This window comes from Schistocerca nitens, chromosome 6 (assembly GCF_023898315.1).
Source record: "Schistocerca nitens isolate TAMUIC-IGC-003100 chromosome 6, iqSchNite1.1, whole genome shotgun sequence".
NCBI classification, from domain to species: domain Eukaryota; kingdom Metazoa; phylum Arthropoda; class Insecta; order Orthoptera; family Acrididae; genus Schistocerca; species Schistocerca nitens.
Window position 1 is genome coordinate 393,030,281 of NC_064619.1, and position 12,429 is coordinate 393,042,709.

The 12,429-nt window shown below is 39.4% G+C and overlaps 1 protein-coding gene across 1 annotated transcript in view; it reads left to right on the forward strand.

Moving 5' to 3' along the window:
* LOC126263709 (uncharacterized) overlaps window positions 1-12,429 on the forward strand; it is a 98,759-nt gene that overhangs the window by 64,750 nt on the left and 21,580 nt on the right. Inside the window, exon 4 of the mRNA XM_049960850.1 lies at window positions 10,647-10,823. Within this exon, the coding sequence (XP_049816807.1) occupies window positions 10,647-10,823 (177 nt within the window). The remainder of the gene's footprint in view (window positions 1-10,646; window positions 10,824-12,429) is intronic.

Sequence of the window (12,429 nt, forward strand, 5' to 3'; positions counted from 1 at the left end):
CTCCCCCTCCACATCTCCCCCCTCCCCCTCCACATCTCCCCCCTCCCCCTCCACATCTCCCCCCTCCCCATCTCCCCCCTCCCCATCTCCCCCTCCCCATCTCCCCCTCCCCATCTCCCCCTCCCCATCTCCCCCTCCCCCTCCCCATCTCCCCCTCCCCCTCCCCATCTCCCCCTCCCCCTCCCCATCTCCCCCCTCCCCCTCCCCATCTCCCCCCTCCCCCTCCCCATCTCCCCCTCCCCCCCTCCCCCTCCCCATCTCCCCCCTCCCCCTCCCCATCTCGCCCCTCACCATCTCGCCCCTCACCATCTCGCCCCTCACCATCTCGCCCCTCACCATCTCGCCCCTCACCATCTCGCCCCTCACCATCTCGCCCCTCACCATCTCCCCCCTCACCATCTCCCCCCTCACCATCTCCCCCCTCCCCATCTCGCCCCTACCTTCCCCATCTCCCCCCTCCCCATCTCGCCCCTACCTTCCCCATCTCCCCCCTCCCCATCTCCCCCCTCCCCATCTTCCCCCTACCTTCCCCATCTCTCCTCCCCCATCTCTCCTCCCCCATCTCTCCTCACCCCTCCCCTTCTCCTTCCTCTCCCCCCAGCTCCCCTTTTTGTATTGCAAGGCGATTAGGACCATTCTGAATTAAACAAACCAGCTCGTACAAAAATGCCTTCCTAAACCTATAAAATTTGCAATATTACCAACCTACATGCACAAAATTATAGTTTCATTAATATAAGATGATACCTTACTGGAGAAAAAGCAGATGTTATATAAATGGACATAAGAAATAAAACAGACTGAGAGTTGTTAAAAAGGTTCTTGATACTCAAGTGTGTAACTGATAATGTGGGTACCTAAGGTTCTGTGGAACAGTATAAATGAAGGGACATTCCAGAAAATTCTCAAGGAGCCTAAACATACTGAATCAAACACAACTTTATTTTTCTTATTAATTGTGTATTGCATTACAGCACATGTAAGCTGTGCCCTTCTACTTTGACTACAGTATTCAACAAATTTAGGTTCATTCACATTACATTAAACATTATTGATGTTGCATTGCAATGTGTTTGTATTTTGATCCCTTAACCTTGCTTGGCTAGCCCCAGCCGTAAGGTGGTAGGCCTCTACAGCATCTCTTGTTAGCATACTGGACTCACATTCTTGAGTTCATTGGTTCAATTCCACATCTGGCCATCCAGATTAAGGTTTTCCATGACTTCCCCAAATTGCTCCAGGCAAATGCAGAGACAATTCTTTTGAAAGGACATTTCAAGTTCCCTTCTCCATCCGTAAAACATTCTGATCTTGTGCTCCATCTCTGACAATGGGGTGTTAAACCCTAATCTTCCTTCCTTCCTTTCTTCCTTCCTTCTTTTCTGTGCAAGCCTTTCGATCTGTGGATAACTATGGCAACCTTCATCTATTTCAGATGGCAACCTTCATCTATTTCAGATGGCTTACTGTAGTTAAGCCTGGTTCTCCCTCCACAATTTTTACCCCCCCCCCCTTACCAGACACCCCCCCCCACCCAGCTCTCTCTTTTTTTTTGTTACCAGATTGCCAATTCCTTTATGCCCCCAGCTATGTCCCGTCAACTGATCTCTTCTTTTGCTCAAGTTGTGCCATAAATTTCTTTTTTCCCCAGTTCGACTCAGTATCTCCCCATTAATTATTCAATCTACTCTTCTTCTGAAACTTCCTGGCTGATTAAAACTGTGTGCCAGACCGAGACTCGAACTTGGGACCTTTGCCTTTCGCGGACAAGTGCTCTACCAACTGAGCTACCCAAGCACGACTCACGCCGCGTCCTCTCAGCTTTACTTCTGCCAGTATCTCGTCTCCTACCTTCCAAACTTTACTGAAGCTCTCCTGTGAAACCTGCAGAACTATCACTCCTGAAAGAAAGGATATAGCGGAGACATGCCTTAGCCACAGCCTGCAGGATGTTTCCAGAATGAGATTTTCACTCTGCAGCTTCTGTAAAGTTTGGAAGGTAGGAGACGAGATACTGGCAGAAGTAAAGCTGTGAGGACGGGGCGTGAGTCGTGCTTGGGTAGCTCAGTTGGTAGAGCACTTGCCCGCAAAAGGCGAAGGTCCCGAGTTCGAGTCTCGGTGCAGCACACAGTTTTAATCTGCCAGTTTCATATCAGGACACACTCCGCTGCAGAGTGAAAATCTCATTCTGGATACTCTTCTTCTAATCTTAGACATTTTTGGTAGTAGGCATACCACATTTCTAAAGCGTCTATTCTGAAATGCTCGCTGTCCACATTTCTCTTATGTACAAGGCTACAATTTAGACAAATCCCTTCAGAAAATACTTTCTAATACATAAATTTGTATTTTATGTTAATAAATTTATCTTTTTCAGGAATGCATTTTTTTCTACTACCAGTCTGTATTTTGTATCTTCTCTCCCTTTGCCATCATCAGTTATATTGCTTACCAAATAGAAACTCAAGAACTACTTTTAGTGTCTCTGTTCCTGATCTTATTCTGCCAGAATCACATGGTTTAATTCCAATGCATTCTATTATCATTGTTTTACTGCTGTTGATATTCATCTAATGTTCTCTTTTCTAGACTTATCCAATCCATTCAACTGGTCTTGCAAGTCCTTTGCTGTTTCTGTCAAAGTTTTTTCATTCTTCTCCCTGAACTCTAATTCCCTTTTCAAATTTCTCTTTACATTCGTTTACTACTTTCTCACTGTACAGATAGAATAACATCAAAGACAAGCTACAGTTCTTACTCCCTTCTCGAATATGGCTTCTCTTTCTCAACCTGTGGCTCTTATAACTGCAGCCTTGTTTCTGTAAAAGTTGTAGATAACATTTTGCTCTCTGCATTTTACCCTGTTACCTTCAGAATTTCCAAGAGTGTGTTCCAGTCAACATTGTCAAAAGCTTACTAAAAAAATGCTATAAACATAAGTATGCCTCTCTTCAGTCAGTTTTATAAGGTAAGTTGTAAGATCAGTATGGGTTCGCATGTTTCTAAATTTTTCAGAAGCTCAGACCGATCATACCTGTCGTCAGCTTCAACCAATTTTCGATTCATCTGCAAGTAATTTGTGTCAGTATATTGCAACTGTGACATTACATTGATGGTTCGGTATTATTCACACCTGTGAGCACCTACCTTCTGTGAAATAGGAGTTGTCACATTCTTCTTGAATTTTAAGGGTATTTTGCTCTTATCGCATATTTCTTTCATACCAGGTGGAATATGAATTTATTAAATAGCTGTTACTGCTTCAATCAATTTTTACTTATATTTATTAGCACATATTGTTTTGAGAGCGTGCTGCCATCATCAGATGCGTTACAGTTGTACATAGATTATTTGGAATTGTGAAGAGGATCACTTACCAGATGTCCCAGAGAGGTTATGTAGTGAAATTTAACACTGTACAGAAAGATTCATTTATTTTAATGTATACCTTAAGTGAGTTGTCTGATTAAATCAGTTTCATTAATGTCTTTACTTACCCTTTTACTGAAAATTTGTCTTGCACATTGAGCACAGTAATAAACAAATCATCACTTAACACTTTCACATTCAGAGGTTTATATTCCAGAAACTCTTTAACTGCTAAGATGAACTTATTTCAGTTGCTAAGATAGTACAAACAACGAAACTACAATCTTTGTATATACACATATTTATAACTTTATAGCGGAGATGCTGAGTCACAGATAGGAACAAGAAAAAAGCTACTGTTACAAATATAACATTCGGCCAGTAAGGCCTTTGTCAAAATTAGATGACACACACACACACTTATGCAAACGCAACTCTCACACATGTGTGCAACACAGCATCTCCGCTATATTGTGAGTAGCAACTCTCATTTTCACAATATTGTTACATTCCAACGTGGATCTCCTGTTGTTTCAATGGAATGGATAACTTGATACGTATAAGACAATTTTTGTTTCTCAGGTAACTCTGTATATCAGTAAAACAATTATTCCACATTGGAGAAATTTTTTGAAGAAATTTACATTGTTACTTTGTATCTTACCATTTAGCAACCTATTATTGTGTACTATCCTGCTACTATTTACATTGCAGTCATTTTTTAGATATTGATGTACTTAACAATTGTTTGTTCCTCTGTATCAGATGCCACTCAAGAGGAGTTATAAACCTGAAAACCAGTTTTGGCAAATAAACATTTGTAGTGCAGTTCATGGTCGTATAAATGATGCTGTGTATTAAACTTTCACGTGTCACTATTGGGTAGTAGATCTGTATGTAATTCAGCTGATGTCAAGATATTCACAGTCAGCAAATTAATTCCGAAAGTATTACATACAGCTGTGAATCGTCAGCAGTGTCTGTTCTTTCAGACATACTATGTAGCAGACTAAGTCTCTCTCTCTCTCTCTCTCTCTCTCTCTCTCTCTCTCTCTCTACCTTAGAGTGAAGGCCAGCACTAGTTGCCAAAAGCACCAGCATTGTCTACCATGACTCCATCTGCATTTTTGCAAACTGAGGACTGGTGAGCTTCCTCTGCCATGATGTTTGCATTTTCCTGGAAGCCAAATTGCTTATTTTATCTATATACAGAACCTAATGACAATGACAGGCCATAGTGTACCTGAGCAACTGTTCTAATACCTTATCCAAAATAATAATTAAACTTTTTGTCCCATATTTTTGTAACCATGTGTATATGCAATATTAATGATAGCATCATAGGAAATCATATCATGTCTTGTTAATGCCCCCACAGTACTAGTGGCAATTGATCCCAGGTGAGTTTTGCCCAACTTTTCCACCCTCATAAATATTAATTTTTGTCTAAAGTTTTGTTTCAAAGTTAGTTTGTATTATAACAAAAATTTTTCTCTTTCATGAATTCCTGTTATAAAATTTTCTTGCCCTATGTTATACCTGAATCATTTCACCAAGCTCTGCTGATGACGTCAACAAAGCCCCATCAGGCTTTCTGCTGAACAGTACTGACATATCAACTTATTGCAATATTGAATGCACTAGTTTTTTGGTCTTTATTTCATCAAATTAACTTTCCAGTAATCTTGAGAGAGCACTGGCTACCCACCCATTACGAAGAGATCTTTTTTGAGACAAAGTGTAACAACATTATTTGAGCTCACACTGCCTCTTCCCCTGTAAGTTGCTGAATTAATAGCTAAAATTTCGTAAGGAAATGTCATCTCCTTGTTGGTCTTGCACACCACTATACTGAATGTGGGACTTCACATTTACGTCAGCTGTAATAACAAGAAGTGAGGCTGTTAAAGAGTCTATTTACAAAGCTAAGTTCCTGAAGATATACATTTGTAAGATTGCTATACAGACAGTATGTGTTTATCAGATACACGTCTTCAGCAGTGGTACTCAGCTCGACTGTTGTGTGCCTTCTTGTTGCAGGGGACCTACAGCTGCTGCAGCATCTCTGTCACCAAATGCTTTGTTGCCATTGTTCCTCCTCTTCTATTCCTCCTCTCTCCATCGCTTCATGGATATCTGTAAGCCATCCTTTCCATGGTCTTCCTCTTCTTCTTCCAGGAGGTTGCCATGGAAGTACTCTCTTGGGCCATCTGTCTTCTTCTATTCTTGTGACATGCACTAACCATCCTAGCTGTCTTTCTTCTATTCTATCAATAACACTATAATGAGTCCGTATCCTTTCTATTATTTCCTCATTTCTTATGCAGTCAAGTCAGGAAATTCTACATGCTTTTCCCAAGTAGTCTATTTCTAAAGCTCTAAGTCTCTTTCTTTTTGTGGGTTCCCAGCTCTCACTCCTGTAGCTTGTTATTAGTTCCATAAAAGATTTGTATAAACACATTTTAACCTACAAGCTCATTTTTGAGGGCCAAAGTAAAGGATTTAATTTTTGGATAGCCTTCCTTCCCTTCCTGATCTATTGTTGGATGTCTTTGTCACATCTTCCATCACATGGTAGGATACAACCCATGTACTTAACTCTTTACTCACTTCAGTATGATGTCTGCCAACATCCAAGTTATTTCCCTCCTCTGCACAACATAGATATTCCAACTTCTAAAAATTAATTTTCAAACTCCACTTTTTATACTCCTCTGACATCTTCCTAAGCATATAAGCTATATCCTCTTCGTTTGCTGCAACAACTTAATGATCACCATAGAAAAGTGTGTACATACACTGGTTTCCTACTGCAACCGTCATGCCCATGCACTTTCTAACCCGTGAACCAGTACCTTCTGCATATACATCTTAAAACTTGTAGGAGACAGACAGCATCCTCGTTTCAGTCCTTAGTTATTTTGAAGGCCTCTACAAATTTTTCCCCCATTTTAATTATACATTCTGCTGATTTTTAGAGGCTTATGATACTACTTACTTAATTTTTTTCCAATTTCCCTGACCGCAGACCTTCGAATGGTAGCTTTAAAACTACTGTCATTTGCTTTCTCAGGATCAACAAAGACTTCTTAGATTCCTTTCCAGTCTCTTCACCCCGATCTGCTTTAGGGCAAAGATGTTATCTACACATAACCTGCCTCTTCTAAAGCCATGAGTTTTTAATCACGTTCCTGTGGCTATATGACTGCACTGTCTGTTTGATATCTCATCGGTTACAAAAACATCGCACTTTAGGTGAATGACCTTATGTACAAAGGTGTACAGTTAACCAAGTGTATTTGGCAGATTAACGGACTGCCGTGGTATTCTCATTCCACTAACCCAACCTCTGGAAACATGACTGTTTCCCCAGTTAAGTGTCCTAATTTCATGGAGTGCCTCAAATGCCATGGTCAGGGTGGCAGGTTGCTCTAGACATGTATGTTTTAATGTGCCGTAGCAATATTGTCAGATGTTCTGACGGTTGTAATATCAACATGAGAGAGTACACCTTCACCCCTATCAGAATGCTGCTAAATTGTTCCCACACTTTTCTTGCTGACGGAAAAAATGCCTCCTCTATTTTTCAGCCTCGCAATGTTTTACTAGGTGATTTATTATTTGTTCATAGAGACATTAGGTGGGCAGTAATCAGTTCTTTGAATAAGTCTTCGTTTTGATATCTTGCAGGTGCTACACACTTTGTTTGAAGACAAGAACTTTTTGCCCCTCTTTATACAAGGGAAGTAATTTACAGGTTGTGACATTGTGACAGTTTTAGTTTTCATGATTACAATCCCCACCATGTAAACAGACAGCTTTCGGAGTAGGGCAACATTGGGCTTCAAAACCCAGATTGTTACACTTCAGACACCACACCACAATATGGCCCTTAACTGATGCAATGTTGTTATCCTACATACTGTAAAATCTTGAATGCCATCTCATCGATTTGTCTCTCAACTTGACCATCACATACATCACATGATGCACAGTTCTTATTTCTGTGTGTCTCATTTTGAAGCACGGCTGTAATTCTGAGAAGAACTCTTCCCTTGACACATCTTGAAAATGTTATTAATTGTAATTCAGTTTCAATAGATCTTCTCCATTCATATTGACAGTGTGTCACTCATTATCATCTCTGATTCTGTCTTACAGAAGTTCGCACTTTCTGGACTGAATTACAAGCACATTTTGTTTAGTTTTTCGTCATTGTCTTGCAAAGCCACAGCTACAATCAGAACATCTTCCGTTATATTCGCTTTATTAATTCTTTATTTATTTACAGAGTTAAGTGTCTCAGTGACGGTCTCTTGCACGGTCTTGATGCCTTCCTCATGTCTGGCTTTAACAAAAATTATCATGATTTGATTTGCACAACTTGGGTGCTGTTTTCCTTTCCTGTAGAAAGCTTAGCAGTCAGGAATGTAGCCATTGCAGCATCTTTTGATGCTAATTTTTTTCCCTCCAGTTCTCTGTTGTCCATATGGTATGCCTTGGATTATTGCTGCCCACAGATGATTCTTCACTTTGTTAATCCTGGCAGTGTTAGCGTAGGCTTCCAGCAGGACCTGGAATTCCAGGAAGTCTCTTGCTACTCCACTGTCAGGGTTGGTTAGTTAATTAGTTAGTTACATGTTCTGTGGATCACTTTGCACAATAGAGGTAATGATGTAGAACAAGTCATTTTACATTCACATTGTGAATTAGTTTGTACATATGGTTAATTTCTGAACATTTCTTGAGTTGGTAATTTCTACCAACCATCTTTTACACATTACAGTAATAAATTCTTCTACAAGTGTGAGTTGTCAAGGAGAAACTGTCTCAATTTGTTTTCAAATTTTACTTTTCTGTCTGTCAGACATTTTATACCACTGGGTAAGTGATCAAAAATTTCTGTTGCAGCATTGTGCTAAAGACAACCTTGATGTGGAGTAATGAATGTAATTTTCCTTTTGGTATTCTAATTATGTACATCATTGTTCCCATTTGGTATTCTACTTATGTACATCATTGTTCCTTTTGAACTGTATTATATTATTTACAACAAAAATTCATGAGGGAATAAGTATACTGTGAAGCAATAGTCAGAATGCTCAATCTTCTTAAATGGATGTCTACAAGATGACTGTGGGTGAGCACCACATTATTCTTACAGCATGCAATTGTGCAGTGAGGAATTTTCTCTCTTAAAGATGAGCTATCCCATAACATTATCCCATATACCATTATTGAAGAAAAATATGTCAACGTACTGATTTGCCTCTCTCTAAGAATTGCAGTGACTCTAAGTGCAAATGTGGCAGACTTAAGTCGTTTCAGGAGTTCCAAAATGTGGGTTTTCCAATTTAAATTCTCATCAATAAGGACACTTAAGGATTTTGAAGTTGTTGCCCTATTTATTATTTCCTCAGTATGTGTTACACTTATCATTGGTGTGCCTTTTTAAAAGTGATGGTGAGACGATTTGCAGAAAACTAGTCAATGATACTTTCAAGAACTTTCTTTACCATTATTTCTGTTTCTGTATGTAAGCTTGGATTGACTGCAATCTGCAAAAAGAATTAATTTTGATTGCTGTATATTAGACAGATGATTGTTTACATATATAAGGAGCAATAGTGGACCTAAGACTCAGCTTTGGGGAACCCCATATGTGATTTCTCCCCAGTCATAATTATGTCCCCCCCCCCCCCCCCCAACTGTATTGTTACTGAGTCCAACTTTCTGCATTCTTTTAGTTAGATATGACATTATCCATCTGTTGGCTATACCATCAATCCCATAAAACTTATATTTATGTAGGAGAATACTGTAATTCACACAGTCAAATGCCTTAGATAGGTCACAGAAAGTACCAACCGACACCATTTTATTATTTAATGCTTGTAAAGTCTGGTGAGTGAACTTGTAAGTGGCATTCTCAGTAGAAGAATCCTTCTGAAACCCAAACTGTGATTTGCTGAGGATATTATTGTTGGAAATACTTCTCAAAAATTTTGGAAAATGTCAGCAGTGACTCAGGTCAGTAGCTGTCAACATCTCTCTTATCATCTTTCTTAGAGAGGGGTTTAACAGTGGCATATTTCAGTCTCTTTGGTAAAATGCCTTGAGTTAATGATGCAATACATAATTTGGATAAGACAGGGCTTATTATATGGGAACAAATCTTTATCACTCTATTATAAACATCATTAAAACTAGATGAACGTTTATTTTTGAGAGACTATAATTTTCATAATTTCAGAAGGGGAAGTGGGTGATACATTCATATGATTGAATTTTATGAGAGTTACTTTTCCAACATACTGCTGTGATTTTTTTTCTTGAACTGTTTGTCCATATGCTTTCTTCTCTATTTAAGAAATGATTATTAATAATTTGCTACCTGTGACTCATCATTTATAAAACTTCAATTCAGTTCAATAGTGATGTTATCTTGCCCTGGGGCTGGTTGTCTTGTTTCACTATGTTCCAGTAGCCTTACGTCTGCTGTCAGAATTACTGATTTCTGACATTATGTACATGTTCCTTGATTTTCTAGTAACCTTTCATAGTAATTTTGAGTAGTTTCTGTAGTGTGCAACTACTTCAGGATCCCTACTTGTTCTTGGCAAAGATACATCTCCCTTCTCATTTCACAATATAGTTTAATCCCTCTAGTGACCCTTGTTTTTTTACATGGCTGTTTAGTGTCCTTTCTGATTAATTTATGTTGAAAGATATTTCCAAATAATGATTTATCATGGTATAGATTAAATGTTATGTAAGCATTTGGTTAAATACATATATCATCCCAGGTCATCTCCTGTAAACTGTTCTTAAATACATTTGTCATGGAGTCATTAATTATTCTGATTTCCACTGAGGAGTGTCTTCACTGTAAGGCACTGTATTATTTATCCTAACTTACTGTGCATCATGAACAGAGAGAGCATTTGTTGTTAGGTAAACAGTTATTTTATTGCTTTGAGCTTCAACAAAGAAAACATTATCAGTTAAATTCCTACTGTCTTCACCCACCCATGTTGGAAAGTTAATTATTGAAATCAAATTTTAGGATCCAAATAAGGATCTAAACCTGTGATTATGTGGTGCCAAGACAGGCACAGGATGTCTATCTTTTCAGATCTCTCTAAATTTTCCAGAGATATTTTGTTGATTTAAATGCAAGTTGATAACATATAGTTATATTGAATATTACTTGATAGTATTTGGTCATTTATTTCTTTATCATCAACTACCACTTTAACTGGAAATAACATTTACAGGTGCAGCCTAGCTGTTGCAATCAGTCGATGCCGTCCTCAGCAAGTGATCCAGCTTGTCCTAATCAGTGGCGGAGGTCCTACACCCCTTGCTCCACATACTGTAGACTGTAGGCCTGTATCCAATTCTGCGTGCCTAATGATGTGCATGCAACCTCTTCTGAAATGTGGGTTTAGAAGGTAAACTGTTTTGTATTATATTACAGAAATCAGGCAATGAGTAATAACTTACACTGTCCTACAGCATGTTTTGTCCTAGAAAATTTGAGGTGTGTGTAGTATCATGTCAGCGTAGCACATATTAATTTTTCGGTTCTGGATTTTATCTTGTGCATTGCACCATCATCTATTAATGAAGTCTCAAACAAGAGCTTTTCTCTTTAAATATAAAGAGTTTGTATACAAGTTTATTGTACATAATTGATCATTTGTGCACAAATGTAATTGCAATATGATAATGCAGCTTTAGAAATATTTTATGTAATTATTGAACATTTATGTATTGCAAAGTTGTCTCATATGAATGTCAAGAATTATATCTGTGAAAATAATCAGTTTTTGAAAAATGTAATGTAATTGGATAGATAAACAGTCTACCTAGCCAGCGGGTCCTCCTTCTGGCTGAGGGGTTGAAGGGGAAGGAAGAGGGGTGAAGGAAGAGGACTGCTGAGATTTAGGAAATGGGGAGGGGTTCCAAAAGTCGCTCTGAAGTCAGAGGGGACTTACTAGACATGATGGGAAGGAAAGAAATTAAAGAAAGAAGTTACTAGTAGATACACCACTACAGATACACACTTGCTCTTCTTTTCATTGGTTCAGATATGATTAATATTTTTATCTATAATGATTAGGAGTGACAGTAACAACTCACCATATAGTTGAGACGCCGAGTTGTCAATAGGGACATAAACTAAATGGAAAACATTCTTATGGTTTCAGATGATATTCAGCTTCAGAGCTAATTAGTACAAAATATGAATACACTAGCTTGCCTACATTGTCCCACCTAGCTACATTATACTGGCCCAGTCTAGCTACAGTGTTGTTAGCCAGGACAATGCAGCCACGTGAAACATGGTTTACTGTGCTGTGTTCTAGTGGAAACCACTAGGTCTCTGCAATCATAGGCCCTATATATGCTTCAGTGACTGCGATGCTGACTGGCTGTGGAACATTGTGCAGGGAGCAGGGATCTTGGCTTAATTACCCAGATCATGGTAATGGTACAAATATCTTATTATATTTTAATAAGAATGAACTTTGAGGTGTGCTGTGTGCCATTTGGTTGGATCGCTATCAAGCAAAACAGTTGAAACTTCCTGGCAGATTAAAACTGTGTGCCGGACCGCGACTCGAACTCGGGACCTTTGCCTTTTGCGGGCAAGTGCTCTACCAACTGAGCTACCCAAGCATGACTCACGCCCCGTCCTCACAGCTTTACTTCTGCCAGTATCTCGTCTCCTACCTTCCAAACTTTACAGAAGCTCTCCTGCGAACCCTGCAGAACTAGCACTCCTGAAAGAAAGGATATTGCGGAGACATGGCTTAGCCACAACCTGGGGGATGTTTCCAGAATGAGATTTTCACTCTGCAGCGGAGTGTGCACTGATATGAAACTTCCTGGCAGATTAAAATTGTGTGCCGGACCGCGACTCAAACTCGGGACCTTTGCCTTTTGCGGGCAGGTGCTCTACCAACTGAGCTAACCAAGCACAACTCACACCCCGTCCTCACAGCTTTACTTCTGCCAGGTCTCGAGCAAGTCACGGTCCGGCACACAGTTTTA